This window comes from Emys orbicularis, chromosome 10, assembly GCF_028017835.1.
Source record: "Emys orbicularis isolate rEmyOrb1 chromosome 10, rEmyOrb1.hap1, whole genome shotgun sequence".
Taxonomy (NCBI): Eukaryota; Metazoa; Chordata; order Testudines; family Emydidae; genus Emys; species Emys orbicularis.
This window is the reverse complement of record NC_088692.1, coordinates 35,230,773-35,248,088: the sequence shown is the minus strand read 5'-3', so window position 1 is coordinate 35,248,088 and position 17,316 is coordinate 35,230,773. Positions and strand designations below refer to the sequence as shown.

At 52.5% G+C, this 17,316-nt stretch overlaps 1 protein-coding gene across 1 annotated transcript in view; it reads left to right on the top strand.

Annotated features, from left to right (window-relative positions):
- The window catches only part of TFAP4 (transcription factor AP-4), a 31,843-nt gene extending 16,944 nt beyond the window's left edge, over positions 1-14,899 (top strand). The window contains exons 5-7 of the mRNA XM_065412578.1: positions 536-673; positions 13,487-13,645; positions 14,705-14,899. Coding sequence (XP_065268650.1) covers positions 536-673; positions 13,487-13,645; positions 14,705-14,899 — 492 coding nt within the window. The remainder of the gene's footprint in view (positions 1-535; positions 674-13,486; positions 13,646-14,704) is intronic.
- Positions 14,900-17,316: the final 2,417 nt, after the last annotated feature.

Here is a 17,316-nt window from a genome sequence, read left to right as displayed (position 1 = left end):
CCAACAGATCCGCATCTGATTTGTATCATCCCTTGTGGGACTCTGGACATTTCTCCAAGCGGTGTTCACCTAACACCCAGCCTCACTGTGTTCCTCCCAGGGGCATGCTGTCAGGAAGACAAGCTCTTTCCTATCTCTTTGCTTCATTCATCCCTCTTCATCGCAGAAGCGCAGCATTAGGGAGTGTGTCAGCCACATGCTGCCACCTCGTGTAGCTGAGGCACCGGTTGCAGGGGCCTCACCACAGAGGAACATCCTTTGGCATTTGGCGCTGGTTGCTCCCAGCAGTTGCTGAATTCTTTTGCTGCTGCTATGAGCAGCTCTGCCTCATGGAAGCCTTGGGGGTGGGCGGTGTGAGGACCCGTGATGTGCGCTGGTGGAATCCCTGGCACTGAAATGGATTCCACTGGAGTACCAAGCCACCAGACTGCCTTGGCGCCGTCTTGATAAGCAGGGTTGGTGTATGTGTGGGGGTAGGGTTGTGCTCCTCTTCCACACCCAATGGTATGGGCTCCTCTCTCTGATTGGCTGGCAGGTGCGCTCCTTGGAGGCCCACATGTACCCTGAGAAGCTCAAGGTGATCGCCCAGCAGGTGCAGCTCCAGCAGCAGCAGGAACAGGTGAGATTGCTGCACCAGGAGAAGCTGGAACGTGAGCAGCAGATCCGAACGCAGGTGAGTGTGCTGACCCTGCCTCCCATCTCCCACCGCCCCAACCCCCTTGAGATCACATGTGGCCCAAACGCTGACCCTGTCCTTAGCTCCCCTGCAGGGAGATTTCAGATCGTTTTGCCCACAGCCTCATGTGCAGGTGTTTAAATCCAAGGGTGTTGGGGGGAGCGGCCCGACGACATGATGCGCCTCCCATCAGGAAGACCTTGGAGTCTTTCCATCCTCGGGCTGGCTGGGGCTGAGAGCATGGTGTTGGCAATGCTCTCGGCTCCAGGGGAGGGGGAAGGGGTGCAGCGCGTATGGCCTTCTCGCACCTCCCCTGCTGGGAGGGGGCGACGTGGCAGTGGTGGTGGTGAACTGTCTTCCCAGCTCTCAGGCTGAGGGCATCATCTGAGGCTGCTGCTGGGGAAGGGCTGGCTCCTGAGTGTGGCTATGGGGGCCGAGGGAGAACCACAGCTTGTAGCTTAGTCCTTTTGCTCTAATCCTCCATCCAGAAGTCTCGGTCACGTTCCATAGGTCCCCCTCTCTCTCCCTTGGGTAGCAATGAGCTGTCTTCACCACTGGTGGTGGTCCCACTGGGGAATGACCACATTGAGGAGGGCCTGGGTTATCATGTTGGATCAGATCTTGTGCCTGGATGCCACTTGGGGGGAGGAACTAGAGCTAGAGAATGTGACCTTTGGCTCTGGTTGGGCCTATGTCAGGTGCGGTCTGGTTAGGGCTGGATAGCCAGCTCTGCTAGCTGGAGCATGATGTCCCCCTAGCAGGCGCAGCATAGGTGGCAGCCAGGTGAGAATCTCCCTGAGTGCTGCCTGGAGGGGTCCATCTAGGAGTAGGGGGAGTTCGTTGCCAGTTCAGTCCTTGGCTCTTCTGCTGAGGGTAAGCAGGGGCAGTTCTTGGGTTCTGGTTTGCAGAAGTCTGTCCACGAGGACCTGACGGCTCTCCTCACGCAGGACCTCTGTGAGCTAGCTGCCATCACAACAGACCTGGTCTGTGTTTGGACTAGCAACCTAGTGCCAAAAGCACCCACACCACCCCAAGCCAGCTGTTTCCCTCAGGGCCATCAGTGCCTCTTAGCCTAGTAAGTGCTGACATTCCCCTCCTTTTTCCCCCCTCTCCCCATTCAGAGCTTCTGACTCCACCCAGCATATGATGTTATGTGTACCCCCCATGAACTCTCCATAGAAAAGCCTTTCCATGCCCAAGGAAAATGAAATATCCTTAATCCTCATGGCAAAGAGCAGGCAGATGGATCGTGTGGGCTGTGAATGTCCAGTTTGGCCAGGCCAAGCGAGCGTGCTAAGCATCCAGAAGTCAGGACATGCCCAAGTGACGGTTGCTGCATAATCTGACCCCTGTTCCCTCCTTGGGCATTAATGTGCAGTTGAATTGCATGGTCACGTACAAGATTCTTCCTGTAGGTCCTCTGCCTCATTGAGTGCCCTGGCTGTGCAGAGTGTGGTGAATGAGGCAGGGTGGGATGTTACTTTTTAAATCCCCTCGAAGCGATTAGCTCCTTCCTGCAAAGCTGATGTTCCCTATCTTGCCACGTTCTACATTTTGCAGCTGGTTCCTGCTTCAGCACAGTCTGCAAAGGAGCTCGCTGCAGAAGACTGCTTGGTTGGCCATCACTCTAGCTCTCTGTCGGATCCCGACATCCCAACGATGCTTGTCAATTCCTTTTCGGTACCTGTACCCAATTGTCAGCTCTGGCCTTGGGCCTTTCGGTGCCTGTCTTCTGCAGCGCATAGTGTCTGTTTTTTCAGGGGGACCCTCTTAGTCTTTGATGCTTTCCACCTTATCGTTGGTGTGTTGGTGCGCCAGCACTCAGTGTAGGCGTTCTGGCTAAAAACCTGGGCTGCCAGCCGGAAGGGTGCTTGGTATCGGTGTCTGCTCTGCTGTTTGGTGTCCAGATGACTTTGTTATGTGGAGTTTGCGTGTGCCAGTGCTTCCCTGAATGTGCTGGTGCCCTGCTCTCTCTACAGGAAAGGCGTGGGGAAGGAGCCCATTCAGGAGCTTCAGACCTTGTCAGTGCTGCAGTCCTGACGGTCACATCATTAGGGTCTGCCTTGGAGCCTAACACAACGTGCCGGGATGCCAGGCATGTGTGCACATGTTATCCTGAGCACGTAAGAATCATGGAGCAAGTCTGCAAGTCCTCCCTGAGGCACCGTAGGGGGAGACCTGTAAGTCCAACTCCAGGCTGGGCTGGAGTGCTCTGGGGAGTAACCTCTCCAAACTAAAGCCTGAGTGGGATGAGACAAGTGCGGGTAAAACAGTATCTCTGCTTTCCCTCATTAGCTTAGTGCAGGGCTTGCGCTTTGTGTCAGTGGGATATTACTGTCCTGCCAAAGCTTATGGAAGAGCCTCTTGGACTTGCTCCTCGTGAGCTTGTGTCTTACACAGAAGGGGACTCTCCTGGTGCCAGTGACTTCAGCTCGATTCAGAGCGAGTGAGCTTCAGGCCCTCGTTCCATCTGCCTTATTGCAGGCTCTTCAAGGGAGATTGCTCTCCCAGGGGATCTCCGAATTCCTCCTGAAGGAGGGGATTGTCCTGCCAGCGTGCTTCCATGCCCATCCTGGGGAGGCCCTTCTCCGTACACTCCATCCTACGCTCACACCTGCCTGAACATGACACAGGCCATCGAAACTTGCAACAAATGCCTGAAATGTGCTGCACCTGATCTGTGATGGGCCATAACGAATTGGATATAATGGCTTAATTCCCCAACCTGTTCTTTAAAGGACAGCTTATTGCTGTGTGACCCAAACAGGTTTTAAAGAGAACTGGGCAAACAAATTCAGTCATGTGCAACCATAAGGGCTCCCTGCTTGAGCCATCAGCTTGGTTTGAACCATGGACTTTTGGATCCCAGCACAGATCTCTACCATTTGAGCTAAAGGAGTAACTTATCCTCTCTGTGGACCAGCCACCAGATGGGGGGAGTTGGCACATTTTGCCATTCTTTTACTTTTTGCTAGGTGTGATGGGGTGTTCACCCCACACTGGAAAGGAAGAGGTTAAAAGCAGCCTAGGGAGGCTGCCCAGGGAGCATCCAATCAGAGAGAGGCTGCACGAAGCAGCCAATCTGGGCCCAGCGGGCTTAAATAAAAGATTGCTGCAGGGCAGAGCCAGGTCAGTTGCTTCAGGGAGCCCAAGGAGAGAGGATGCTGCTCCTAGTGAGCTGCAGGATGGTAGCACCTTGGACAGAGCAGTTGGTGGCAGGGACTGGAGGAGCTAAGAGGTAACTCTTGGCTAGCTATTGGGACTTGCAGGCTGGAGGCCCTGCAAAGAGGATGAAGAAGGTGCAGGGGCTGTGGAGAAGTGGCCCAGGGAATTGAAGCAGCACTGGCAGAGAAGTTAAGAAGAGGCTGCTATCTAGAAGGTCCCTGGGCCCTGCTGCCCCCCACTCACCACTGGGGAAGTGGCTGGACTATTGATGGAGATACTCCTCCCTAGAAGAGGGAAAACACAGATGGTGACACAGTCGGAGGGCTGAGACATGAAGAGGATACTGCGGCTCTAAGACTGAGGCAAGTCTGCAGGCAGAGAAGGCAGCAAGAGAGGCACCACCAGGAGAACACGTGCCAGCTGAGAGAGCTAATCCCTGAGATGATCAGCAGGAGGCGCCGCTCTGGTGAGTGAACTCTGTCACATTAGGCAGCAAGCAAATGCTGGAACTCAGGAATTCCTGGTCCCATTCCTGGCTCTGGGAGGGGACTTTGATTTAATAGAGCAATGGTTACAGGAAGTCAAGCACTTTCATTCGGAGAGGCAAGGTGGCTGAATAGGTAAGACTTGGATCTACCATATGAGACCTGGGTTTAGTCCCAGTTTTGCCTGAAGGGACCGTGTGCAATCTGTTGCCTCCTAGGTTAACGAGTGAGGCTCCATTCAGTAATAAGGGCTCTGACGAGCACAGAAACAGTTCGCTAGAGATGCGACAGAACTCCTGGCTCCCAGCTCCATGCACTATCTTCTTGGCTACAGAGTGCTTGGGTGGGCAGTCTCCCTTCTCCTCCCTGTTCCCTTGCAGGACTACGCTGTTGTCTCAGCGGTCCTGAAGAACAGGCAGCTTGGATCGTTGGAATGGGGGAAAGTCCTGCAAAATCTGGTGTATGTGGGAGCGCTGTGCCGCATGTCAAAAGGTCCCTAGAGTTTGCTGTTAGCTCTGGGAAGGTCTCCTCATTTTAAACCCCATGCGCTGGCAGTGCTGTTACTGAAAGGATTGTGGCTAAGTGTCTGTCTGCCTCTCTCTCTCTCTCTGCCTTTCACATTGCTAGGACCTGAGTGATCTGAATTGAGAAGGCCACGCCAAGGGTTGAGGCAAGAACTTCACCCTGGCCTGTCCTAGAGATGCATTCATCACAGATGTTCTGTAACATAGCTATATCACCTGCTCTGCATGTGCTTACCGAGCTCTGCGGCTTGGTTTGGGAAATTCCCTGTTTTAAGGGTCTCCCTTCTCTCGCGCACTCCTGGGTTTGTGAATTTCTGAGGCGCACTTTTTTTGTGCATTGATCAACTTGTTTGCTTTTTGTGGGAGCTTCACCTTCTCGTAGGAATTGTCCGGAATGGTCTGAAGGCATCATTTTACCTTGGCAATGGGTGGCACATAGCTGCCATCGGGAAGCCTGGCTTGTACTTTAACCCACTTCCACTGCTATTAAGAACTAAGGGAGTTCCACCAATCTCCTGCTAAGAGGCAGGAGTGAGATCCCTGTACAGATAGTATCGGAAGTGAAAGTCCCCCCCCTCCCCCCTTGTAATTCTACTTCTCTGCTATCCTCTGTGAAAACATAAAGATAATTCCCAGTACATTTCTGGAAATTCACAAATATGTATTTTTAAAATGTAACTAATACAAACAGGGTGACTGATACAGAGGAAATATATGTTCTAGTTCTGCAGTCAGACAAATGGAAGTTTTGCTTTTTGCGTACAAATGTAAAACTAAACATAACATACAAATTTAGGAGCCAAGTTTTTTGCCTTATTTCCCTCCCCTTCTATTAAAAATAAAATCCCTGTTGAAGTGTTTCTATATTAACTTACCCTTTCTGTATTTCCCAAGAACACGCTACATTTTTAAAATTCAGCTACAACCAGCAATGCTGAGGCCTTCACCATGTTTCAAAAATAGTCCGATCTTCTTTGTCAGAACGACTTCTTTAAAAATTGTGGCTCACTCAGTGCACCTGGCCTCATTCACTGTTCCCCATCACTCCCAGGCACTAATGGACACATTACACAGTTATACCATTGTAGATTTGGACTAACTCCTTTGGTTCAGTTACTCCGGATTTACATCGGTGTAACCATGAGTAGAACAAGGCAAGGATCTGCTGGACCCCTGCATGTTCATTGTGTGCTGAGTGAGGTGGTAAGTCTTGTGGAAATCTTTGTGACCATAAAGACTATAATTTGCACATCTTCCTTTCTTTAACACTGTATCATGCTAAAATACCTACATGTGCACAGCCCTCCTGAGCAACAGCCAGTAGTTAAAGATAATGTGAATGAAATTCTCGCAAAACCTGTACTCCATAGGCCACACGCATACCTCCAACAATCCCTCCCCTCCGTCTAACCGCTGGTATGCTCATGAAATCAACCTCTCCCTTTCTTCTCCATGTAACCTTTACATCTAATTGTAAAACATTAAGTTTGTAACTTTCGATTCAGTCCAGGCTGGCTCTTAAGATTGTAGGGTTTTGTGGGGGGTTTTTTGGACCACGTCGTCAAGATTTTGTGCTTGGCCTGAGATGAGATTGTGTTTACGCCGAGCACAGATGGTTTTGTCTTGCTTCACCAAGTTCCTTGCTTCAGAAGGGCATATGCACCTCTAACGTTTTGGGAGAGGGCTGTTTGCAGCGGCTAAGCCTGTCAGTTCTTCTTTTGGCCTTTCTGGGCTCCTTTAGGTTCAGATCTAGAACCTGCTCTAGTAGCATATAAATCTGGGTGACCTCCTTTAAAAAAGGCAAAAGTGAGGTGGCTGTTAAGCCTCGCTCAGTGCCACAGCCTGTTGCAAAATTCTAGGCTGTAGGGGGTTGTCATCCTGCTGGAAAGGTGCCCTGTAAGGAACTCAGAATGGCCCACGGAGGCCCAGCAACAAAGTCCATCCATGGTACAGAAAAGAAGGGCTACAGCAGAGATCCAGCCATCAGATCTGGCTTTCCTGGATCCTAAGACTCCTGGCAAGGGAAAGGGTTCCTCAGGTCCTGGCTGAGTAAAGTGGTCACCTGCCTGGGTGTGCCCATCAGATTTCACCTGGTAAGTGTTCCAGCAGCGCCCAGTCATGGTTCTGGTATGTGCATGTGAAATCTCGAGATGTGGGATTGACCCCTACGTACTCCCCCACAGGCTCCATTGGATTGCTTCCTCCGAAGTTCTCTCCAGAACAGTCACCTTCTGGCACCATGGGGATGAGTCCTTGTGCAGACTGGTGTTGTCATCAGAGCTGTAGGCCCCACTGCCCAGCTCTCCGCTCGGTACTATGGCAGTCTTGGCTCCAAGAGTTCTGCTGTAGTTCCGCCTCAGGGGGAACCTTGTTCAGGCACAAGAATGGCCTTGGAGCCTTGGCTGTCCTGTTGGACAGCCCCAGGATTTGTGAGATTTAATACACATGGGCACTGGGCACCTTTTAGCCCTATGCTGCTCTTCCTTCTAAATTGGCCTCTTCTACAAGGAGTGAAGCCAAGGTCTCCTCCTAAGATGATAAAGGTTCCTATGGGGATCCCTCTACTGCAGCTGCCTCCTGAGTCCCTGGAGTAAGTGGTGGTGCTTTTAGGGAGCCACTTTCTCTTGAGGAGGAGGAAATTGCTTCTGGGGGGGACAGTCCTTGGAGGCATCCTCTTGACTCCTCTCAAGATGGGACTGACTTGACTGCTTCCTCCAGCCTTTGGAGCTGTCATGGTGTTTCAGGATCTGCTGGGCAGAGTGCTGTTCCTCTAGTAGCCAACCCCAGGAAGCCACTCAGGTCTTTGACATCTTGGCGCTCCAAGCCAAAAAGAACAGCCCTCGCTGGCCACGGGTGTTCCTTTGGAGGGGACTAAAAGGGTCTGGAACCCCCTTACCTCCACTTCTGTTAAGTGGGAAATGTCTTCGTCCTTCAGGCTAGATCCTAAGGGAGGCTGGCTGGCCTTTTCTTTTCCAGCATCCGACCTTGGGGCTAACTTGTGGCTGCTGCTGCAAATGGAAAGTCTAGAACAGAGGAGGAGGAGTCAGTGTCCAAGTGAGTGGATGTGTTTGGAAGCGAGATTTATCCTTCATCTGCCTGGTCTCTGAGAGCAGCCAGTTATGAGGCAGTTACAGTCAGATAAATTCTCTCATTCTGGTCCAAAGCTGCCCCTTGAGCAGTACGTTTCCTGAGGACAAAAAAAAATCCCATTCCAGAAGCTCAGACACTGGGTGCCGTCCCATGAGTGAATGCTGAGGTGCAACTCTTGGAGAGCCGCAGTTACTGGTTAAGTGACCTTTCTTTTCTGGAGATGTTCCAGGAGGTGTCTGGTTCCCTCAAGTCTTTCTTAGATGTATCTGGATGTCTCTCTCAGCACATGTTCCTGGCTCAGGTTTTTTGGTCACTCTACTGCAGCTCAGGTGTAAGCTATGAACTGACCTTGTGAAAGCACAGATCTCTTCAGCTCAGAGGCAGATGTGGTCTTGGGAAAGATGGAAGTCCATGGGTGCATCCCTGGGCTTGAGTCTGTCTGTTTTCCACAGGAAATCTTCAGTTAGATTCCATAAGGGACACCTAACAGCAGTCCTCTTCAGAAGCTGGCTGCCTGCAGAGGCCCAGACCATTTAAGAAGCCCTTCTGATCCAATCAGAAGACAAGTCTTGTTCTTTGGCCTCAGCTCCTGGTGGCACCAGAGGACTTCAGACCAGTCATGGGACATTGAGTCCTCATGCTTTGTTTTACCCCTCCCTTTGTGGACCATTCCCAGTATTTTCAGGACTGGCAAGCAGGGCCGGCTCTAGGATTTTTGCCACCCAAAGCAAAAACAATTTTGCCCCCCCCCTCCCCCCCTGTTTTTTAATTACCCCACCCCTGGCCCCGCCTCAACTCCACCCCTTCCCCAAATCCCCAGCCCTGCCTCCTCCCCCCAGGCTCTCAAGCCTAGGAGGGAGGGGGAGAAGCGTCGCCTGCGCCGCGGCCGCTCGGGATCTCCCCCTCCCTCCCAGGTTTGAGAGCCTGGGAGGGAGGGGGAGCAGCGGCGCGCGAAACGGCTGTTTCGTGCGCCGCGGCCGCTTGGGATCTCCAATTGGAGCCCTCCAATTCTTAGGAGGGAGGGGGAGACCCCAAGCGGCCGCGGCGCGCGAAACAGCCGATTCGCGCGCCGCTGCTCCCCCTCCCTCCCAGGCTTGAGAGCGAGCGGCAGCAGCAGCAGCAGAGGTGAGCTAGGGCGGCCGGGGCACATTTTTAGGGGCGGCATTCTGGCGCCGGCCATGCCGCCCCTAAAAATGTGCCGCCCCAAGCACCAGCTTGTTTTGCTGGTGCCTAGAGCCGGCCCTGCTGGCAAGCCATTTCTTCAGACTGCTGGTTCCTAGCGCTTATGGAATGCAGGAAGCCATGCTAATAGCCAAGCCCTCTTCCCCGTTCAAGGATCCCGCTTACACGAAACTGCTCCAAGAGGAGATCTTGGCCCATTGAAAAGTGGGAACCATAAAAGGAGTACAGGAACCCTAGCAGGGAAACGGCTTGAGTCCCAGTATCCTTATTCGCAAAAGAAACTGAGGCCTGCACCATATTCTAGACCTCAATGCATAGGACAAATACCCAAGGGAAATCCAATCCTGCTTGGTTTTTCTGGGGAGTGTAATCCCTGCTCTCAGCCCTTAGGACTGGTAGAGGGAGGGCCCTAAACCTTAGTGATTTTATTTCCATATCTCAAGGTGGAAGCCCCTCAGATTCATGGTGTGTAACTACCAACACCCAGGGGTGCCTTCTGGCTGGCATCCCCAGGGCATTCAAGCACTTGGCTGTAGATGCAGCCTCTTTGTGTTGTCAAGACCTGCAGGGGTATCTGGAAGACTAACTTGTGAAGAGGCAGCGTCAGTCAGTGGATATGGCCCTGGAGTGGGAGTCCGTAGACTTGGGTTCCAAACCATACTCTGCCATTCACCTGCTCCCTTGGGCAAGTCACTTCACCTCTGCCTTAGTTTGGGGTAATGCTACTTGCCTTTCAATGTATGGCACTTAGAGATCTCAAAGTGAAATGTTCTACATACACCTTTACCCCACTTATCCATACTCTAACGGCAGCGGTGTCCATGCCCTGGGGGAGACTGTCTCTCTCTGCAGATCTGAGACAGACAAATCTACCACGATCCCAACTTGGGCTTGACCTTCCTGGGAGTCTCCCTAGATTCCAGAAAGGCTCTAGTTGCCTTCCTCTAGGATGTCATCTAGGCCGGTGAGCTAGCCACACCCAGGGTAGAAGGTCCAGTGTAAGTTCTGAGTTCTAGGCCTGGCAGCCTGCACAAACCCCCTTTCCCAGTGTCATGGCTGCAGGGGTGACAGCCTTGTGTGCCCACCAAGCACTCACCGCGTGGACGTGATCGTTCCCCTTTGGCGTCTCGGATGCTCTCAACTCTAGTGGATGCTGCCACAGAACGTCTTGCAGGGGTGTCCTGCTCGTCAGGTGATGCGGAGGATACTTCCAGTCTAGTCTGAGAGCACTTCAACCCACCATCACCAGTGACACGAGTCCTAAAGCATGGCTCATCCTGAGCAGTCACTCAGACTCTGGGGCTTGGCTTGAATCTGCAGGTGGGGTCACCAGGAAGTGAACTTGTTTGGTACACGTCAGAACAAGCATCCCAAGACCTACCTGAGAGCAGGCAGTGATCCCCAGTATGGATCGGATCCTTTTTACGCTAGCTTAAATTTTCCTGTTTCCTCTACTCCCCGAATACTGAGTAAGACTTGTCAGGACAGAGCCAGAGTGATTGTCACTGCCCCAGCATGGATGAGGCAGAAGTGATTTTCCATTCTCAGAGCTTATGGCTCTGTCCAAATGCCATCCATTCACTCCTCCCTCTTCCTCAAGTCAAGATCTCTTATCCCAGCTGGGTAGTGCATCCAGACCTTGCAGCATGTTGGATCTCTGAGGTCAGGTGGACCTGTGCTTCCCTCAGGAGATCAGGGGAGTGCTGTTAGATTCCAGAAAGCTGCCTGCTCGCAAAGTACCAAATGGAGCTAGGTGCTCAAGGTCAAGGCCTTGACTTTGTTTCTTGTCTGTTTCGGACTTCTCCTGTCTTTGCAGTTGCCAGGGTTAGCTTTGACAACACGAAAAGCTTCCTTGGTTGCTATTCCTGCCTCCTGTATTTCTGTGAAAGGGACCTCCGAGTTTTCCCTCCCCTAGTGAAACTATTGGATGTTCTTGTGAACTTTACCCTTCGCTCAGGGGCCTGCTGTTCCATGGGGCTTGAACGTGGGGTTATCCAAATTGCCTTGGGTATCTCCCTGTCTGTGCCCCTCACACTGAGGGGATTGGAGCTAAAATGCCTGCTGACCAATTCCCCTCTTCTGACATCCCCCAAAGACATGGTGGTGGTTCAGCCTCATCCCAACTTCGGACAAACTGTGTTGGACTTTCATTATGGCCGTTGATTTCAGTCAGTCGCTACTGCCTGTCTCCCCCAAAGCCAGCCTTGTGCTGGGGTGTGTGTGAATTTGTGGGTTAAGAGCTGGTAGCTGCTGCTCAGAACTAAGCAGTGTGGAAAGCCAAACCGGTTTGATCTGTGGCCTCTGGAGAAAAATCTGAGTCAAGCTAGGTCGTCCCGAAGGCAAAGTGGGTAAGAGTCTGCGTCCATTCCTGTGACAGGCCATCTTGAGCTGACTTGCTTAGCGTGATGGCAGCTCAGTGGTGTTTTCTGAAATTGTGCTGGGGCTGCTGTCAAACGCTGCAGCAAAACAGATGCTGCTTTCTGGGGCTGAGGTTTGGTCAAATTTCACCTGGCAGGGCTTCTCAGCCCGTCTCGGCAGAGGTCACTGCTGGCTGCTCTCCGGCAGTGGGTATCTGTGAGAGCCGTTATTGGGAAGGAAGGGATCAGTACAGCTACACGAGGACACTGTCCAGAAGTAACTCCTCTCCTTTGAGGTGGTCTCTGCGTGTCCCCTCCTCATCTCTCCTCAGCCTGGTGCTGCTGGAAGCCAGCTGGGAAGCAGTGCTGGATCTGGCTAGCTTGTTGGATTTCCGGTTGCAGGACACATTCACGTGTGGCAGAATTGAAGATGACTTTTTTAATGGAAGTTTCTGGCCCTCGTGCTTCTGAAGATAAATGTCCAGACGTGAACCAATGCAGAAATTCCTGAGTCTGCAGACAACCTGAAACAGTAGCTGGGGGAAGTAACTCTCCCACCACCCTTTTGTCTCATTGGATGTTAGCTCAGGCTGATGCATTGGTGTAAGCAGCACTGATTTTATTGCAGATCCTCTACCCAATGGAATGGATAGGGGCTGGACTGTGCTGCTCCTCTTTGTGCCCAAAGGGGGCAGTGAGCCCTCAGCGGGGGGGCAGGCTCAGCTGGGAGGGAAGTGTGATCCTAGAGCAACGGGCTTGGTGTCAATACTTATGCAGGCTGGTTGGCGCCTCAAACGAGAGCCCTCCCTGTGCCCATGGCCTTCAGACCCCAAGAACCAGCACTGGAGGGCTGGGGCGGGGGGCAGAATCGTTCTGAAATCTGAACCGAATAGTTTGGTATTTAGGGGAAATTGGTGATGAGCTTCAGCGCTGCTGATTGGCTTGTCTTGGTGAGGTTCTCAAAGTGCTCTTAGCCATGCAAAGGGTTAGAATCTGTGTGAAGGCTGGGCTTTGCCTCCACAATTCTGGACTCCCCAGACTAGGTGGTGGGGATAGCATGGACATGGCCCACCGAAAAGGTCTGAGCTCAGCCAAACCTACTGCGATAGCACCCTGAATTTCTAAGGCTGCCAGCCGTGCGAGCCCTGAGAAGGATGTGTGGGGTCAGACGTTTCCTCCAGCTCCGAAGAGTTCAAGGGAATGAAATGTGGACTCATTTCAGCCCTCTCCCCTGGCTGGGGGTGTAGTGAATTACCTCTTTTGTCTTTGCTCTTTTTGTCTCCAAATGCCTGGACTCAGATCTCATCTCTAATAACAGCAGAATGAATCTCACCCAGCTCCCAAAGCCGCCTCTCTGATTTGGCGCCATGTGGACTGGAATGGAAGGGGGCTGCGGGTCGGGATTGAGGGACATTGGCAGGTCTGCTTGCATCATTTGCCTGCCCCAGTTTATCAATCCTTCAGCCTTCCCAGCTGTATGATCCTGTAACCTTATTTTTGGATTGTCCCTGGAGGCATCCAGAGGGCAGCGACCCTGCTCAGGAGTATGGCAGAGTTGACAGACTGGTTGGCATTGCAATGTCCTCATCTGGTGCAGGCTGGTATAGCCACAGAGCTGGTGGGTGGCCAGCAGAGTGCCTGGCTGGAGACCCCAGCTGTGCCCTCTGGGGACTTGCCAGAGCTGTTCTCTTGGCTCAGTCCACAGAGAGCTTGTGGCTGAGCTCCTACCCATGGGCGCAGAGGGCCAGGGCGAGCCCTTGTGAAGGGGGGAGGGCAGGGGTGTGCATGGCAGGCTCCTCCCCACAAAGCCGGCTGTCGACTGAGTATTTCCTGGCCATGGAGCCCACGTGTTGGCTCCATTCCCTTTGTTGGGGTGCTGTGACCTGTCCCCCTTTGGGGAGCTCCTCCCCCTTCCCGCGCCCTGGAACTCATGGGCACTGGATTCACCTGCGCTGGAGGCACTGCTGGGCAGTTTCCATACTCAATGGCGTCTCTTTCTCTACCCAGCTCCTGCCGGCACACGGTCCCCCAGCACCCACCCATCATCCCACTGTGATTGTACCAGCGCCGCCTCCTTCCCATCACGTCACCGTGGTAACCATGGGCCCATCCTCCGTAATCAACACAGTCTCTACATCCAGGCAAAACCTGGACACCATTGTTCAGGTATGGGAAAAAATCTGGGAGGGAGGAAGCCGGAGGAACTTGGGGGTACCTGTCAGAAGAAGGGGAGAATTTAGGACAGGGCACCTTCCAAGGCCAGGATTGTCCTTGGCGGGGAGAATTTGAGGGCCCCTGGGGAAATCTCTGGGTTTCTCCCCATAACCCCAACACTGAGTGAACCTCAGTGGTTCTTGTGGCTGAGACTCCCATGGGCTCAGGCTTGGAGATGGGGTTCCTTAGGAGAGAGCAGTCTGAAGAGCTTCAGATCTTGCTGTTCCCACCCGGGATGTGTGGGCAGCATCCCACCTGTGCTGGGCCCTGGGAGAGCAGCGGCACTTCCGGGAGAGAAGCAGCACCTCCAGTTCTCTTCTACGCTGTCTCGGGAGGTCTGCCCTGCAGTCGGAGGCATGATTGCAGCAGGTGGAGGTATACCTGAGAACTATACTCCAGCTGGCTCAAGCAGCATGGGCTTCAGCCTGAGTTAGCTGCTCAAGTACGGTCTGTGCTGCTGCAGCAGCTTCCCTGCTCCAGTAACCGAGCGAGCTAGATCAGAGCTAGCTTGGGTACATGCACATGAGCTGCGGTCACACCCCATGATTGCAGCATAACTACGTACCCCCGAAGGGTCTGCAAACCCAGCTGTGTGTCCGGTGAGCTGCCCGTGTGATGCTGATGAGCGCTGGGGGGTAGCTAAGGGCTGCTGTGCACTGCTCAGGCTGGATATCCCAGCCACTCCCTAGCATGGTTCAGCTTTGCAGAGGAGGTGGGAACCAGACTGTTGGCGTGTCTGACCTGGGATGCAGCATGTCTCCATCCAAAGTACCCAAGGATGGGGCTAGATTATTGGCGCTGCAAAGCAGAGTAGTGGCTAATGTTGTTGGGGACCCAGCCCAGAACTAGTAGGGGAGGAGACCCCTCCAGAGAACACAGGCACCAGGAGATAAACAGGCATAACTGGGTGGGTTCATCTCCTGATGCTCTTCTCCCTGCCTCTACCAGGATGTAAGCCCCTGTGGCCAGGGTTCCCTCTCCACTCCCCTCACTGTTCCTTCCCCTTGGCAGGCAATTCAGCACATTGAAGGGACGCAGGAAAAGCAGCTGCAGGAGGAGGAGCAGAGGCGTGCAGTCATCGTGACGCCTGTCCGGGCGTGCCTGGAGCCCTCCAATTCTGACACCGCCTCCGACACAGAGGGAGATGACAGTGACTCCATGGATCAGAGCAAGGAAGATCCCTCAGGGGAGGGGGAGCTGCCCTGACACCCCCCCAGCCAGTAGCAGGGAAAGGGGTGGGACCGGGGGAGGGGAATGTCAGAGAATATGCTGAAATTTTTAAAAAATACAATGCGATTTGGGTCTCTTTTATGACCTTTTTCAATACTGTAAATCGGAGCGCTAGAACCAGATACGCTGAAAGTTCATGCTGCAGTTGAAAGCAAACCAGGGGGTGGGAGGGGGGTGCTGTGTCAGTGAACCAGCACTGGGGGAGGGAGGGGAGCTGTTTTTAACTAGAGATGGGCCAAAACTGGAACCCAGGATCTGAACTCAGATGAACTGTTTTGGGGTTCGGGTAACTGGGACCTGGAACCAAATCGCTTGTGGTTTTGTAAAACTCAAACCCACCTTACAGTAATCTTGCAAAACTAGTCCCGGCTTTATCCAGCACTGGTGCGATGGATGGCGTGGCTGGTGCACGGGCGCTGGGCTGTTCATGGGCCGGCCTGAGTTCTTGTTTCTTGTTTGTTGGTAGTTTCTCTATTTTAAAAAAAAGGAAAAAAAGAAAAAATTTAAGGGACACCATCAACTGAAGTCCCATGGCACAGAACGCGTCTCCTGCTCTCAAGCCGACTAGTGGAGAATAGAGAGGAATGTGTTGAGGTTACTTGGCACGTTTGACGATGCTCTGTGTGTGGTCAGTTTCACTACTTCTCCTGCATCACTGGGCACTTCCCCTGAAAGAACCCACACAAATGGCAACAGGGGTGAGAAAACACTTTTTTAAAACAGAAAGGTGGGATTGTAAGGCCACTGGAAACGTGTGGGGGGTTGGAGAGCAGGTATAGTACTTGAAAGGACTCTGAACTCGCTTAAAAGTTGACTGACTAGATTTCAGTTTGGTGGTGTTGCTTTAGATTAAAAAAAAAAATCCCAACCCTACAAACCCACATCATTTCCAGCCCCGATGGCAGGAGATGCTCAACAAGCCGATATCAACTTCACGTTCTTTATTTTTCCTTTGTTTCCTCCTAAAGCACTTAATCCATTTTGTGGGGTCTGCCCAGTCAGAAGAGCTGTTCTGTGATTGTGTCGCTTCTGTTTCTTTTTTCTGTTGTGTTTTGGTTTCCTTTCTCCCCTCCCTTGCCCCCTTCCTGTTTGGCTGTAGGTTTAGGCCAGTGTTGTGTAGAGCCTTGTGGGTATTTGGTAGGTTCCTCCCCGGCCACAACTGTGTTTCTGTTTTTCTTTCATTTTTTGTATTTTTTTTACGATTTTCAGGTCTTTGTGTTCATCGAGAAGCTATTATATTTTGTTAAGAAAGTGAAAAAAAAAAAAAGGCTTGTGCCTTTGTAAAGAAACAAAATAAAGTTTGTACTTTGTTTTTTAGAATCTCCGCCTAGTGTAAAATCTGTGGGCTATGCATAAGCTATGTAAGCACAGTTGATGGACGACTCTGTCTCCCAGAGCGGGCTCCAGTCCCACAGCTGGTGCCTGGAACACCATGGCATCTTCTACACCACACGTGTCCCACCGCCGGCCCAGGGACTGCATCTGGCCACCTCGCCGCTCGTTCAACCTTTGCAGAATTTTGGCTTCCCCTTGCCATGAGCCTCTAGCCTGAATGGCTGTGAAGAAAACCTTTTGAAATGGGAATCCACTAAACTGATAGTATTGTTACCTGAGTCTGCAGCCAGCCTGAAACCCTGGCTCCAGAAGCTGTGAACTCCCCCTCCACTCATAATCTAAATGGTGTGTTAATGCTAAAGCGCAATCATTTTCTGTGCCAGTGGTAACTATTCAGGTGCTGATCACTTAAGCAGGTGAGATGAGAAGGGTTAAGAATGAAATGCAGAGGGAGGAGAGCCACAGGCAGGGAATTGGGGGAGAGAGGATGAGGAATGGAGAGAACCCAAGGGTAAAACTAATGCAGACTGAGTAATGCGGTGTTCAAGTACTCCCCAAATAGGTCCAACTCCTTAGCTGCTGTAAATCAGCATCATTCTATTGACTTCAGTGGGGCTACACCAGTTTAAACCTACTGAGGATCTGGCCTATAATACCTAATAGCTAAGCTTCGTTATTTCACAAAGGCCATGATATTCTATCCCTTAATTTTGTACCAGCTCCCGCCAGGGCTGGTGCAAGGAAGTTTCGCGCCCTAGGCAAAACTTCCACCTTGCACCACGCCCCCCCGCACCTCCACGGCAGCTAATCCTGCCCGGGGAGCCGCCCGCCGCGGCAGCTAACCCCGCCCGCCGCGGCAGCTAACCCCGCCCGCCGCGGCAGCTAACCCCGCCCGGGGTTCCTGGAACCTTGGGAGACACCCAAATAAGCTGCATTTCTAAATGCATTAACCCCCCCCCCCCCCCATCCCCTGCAGAGATTTATGTGAAATGAGTAAGGGTCACAAATCATTCACTCAAAGAACATCCTCTGTCTTTGGGTTTTGCACAGCTGCACAT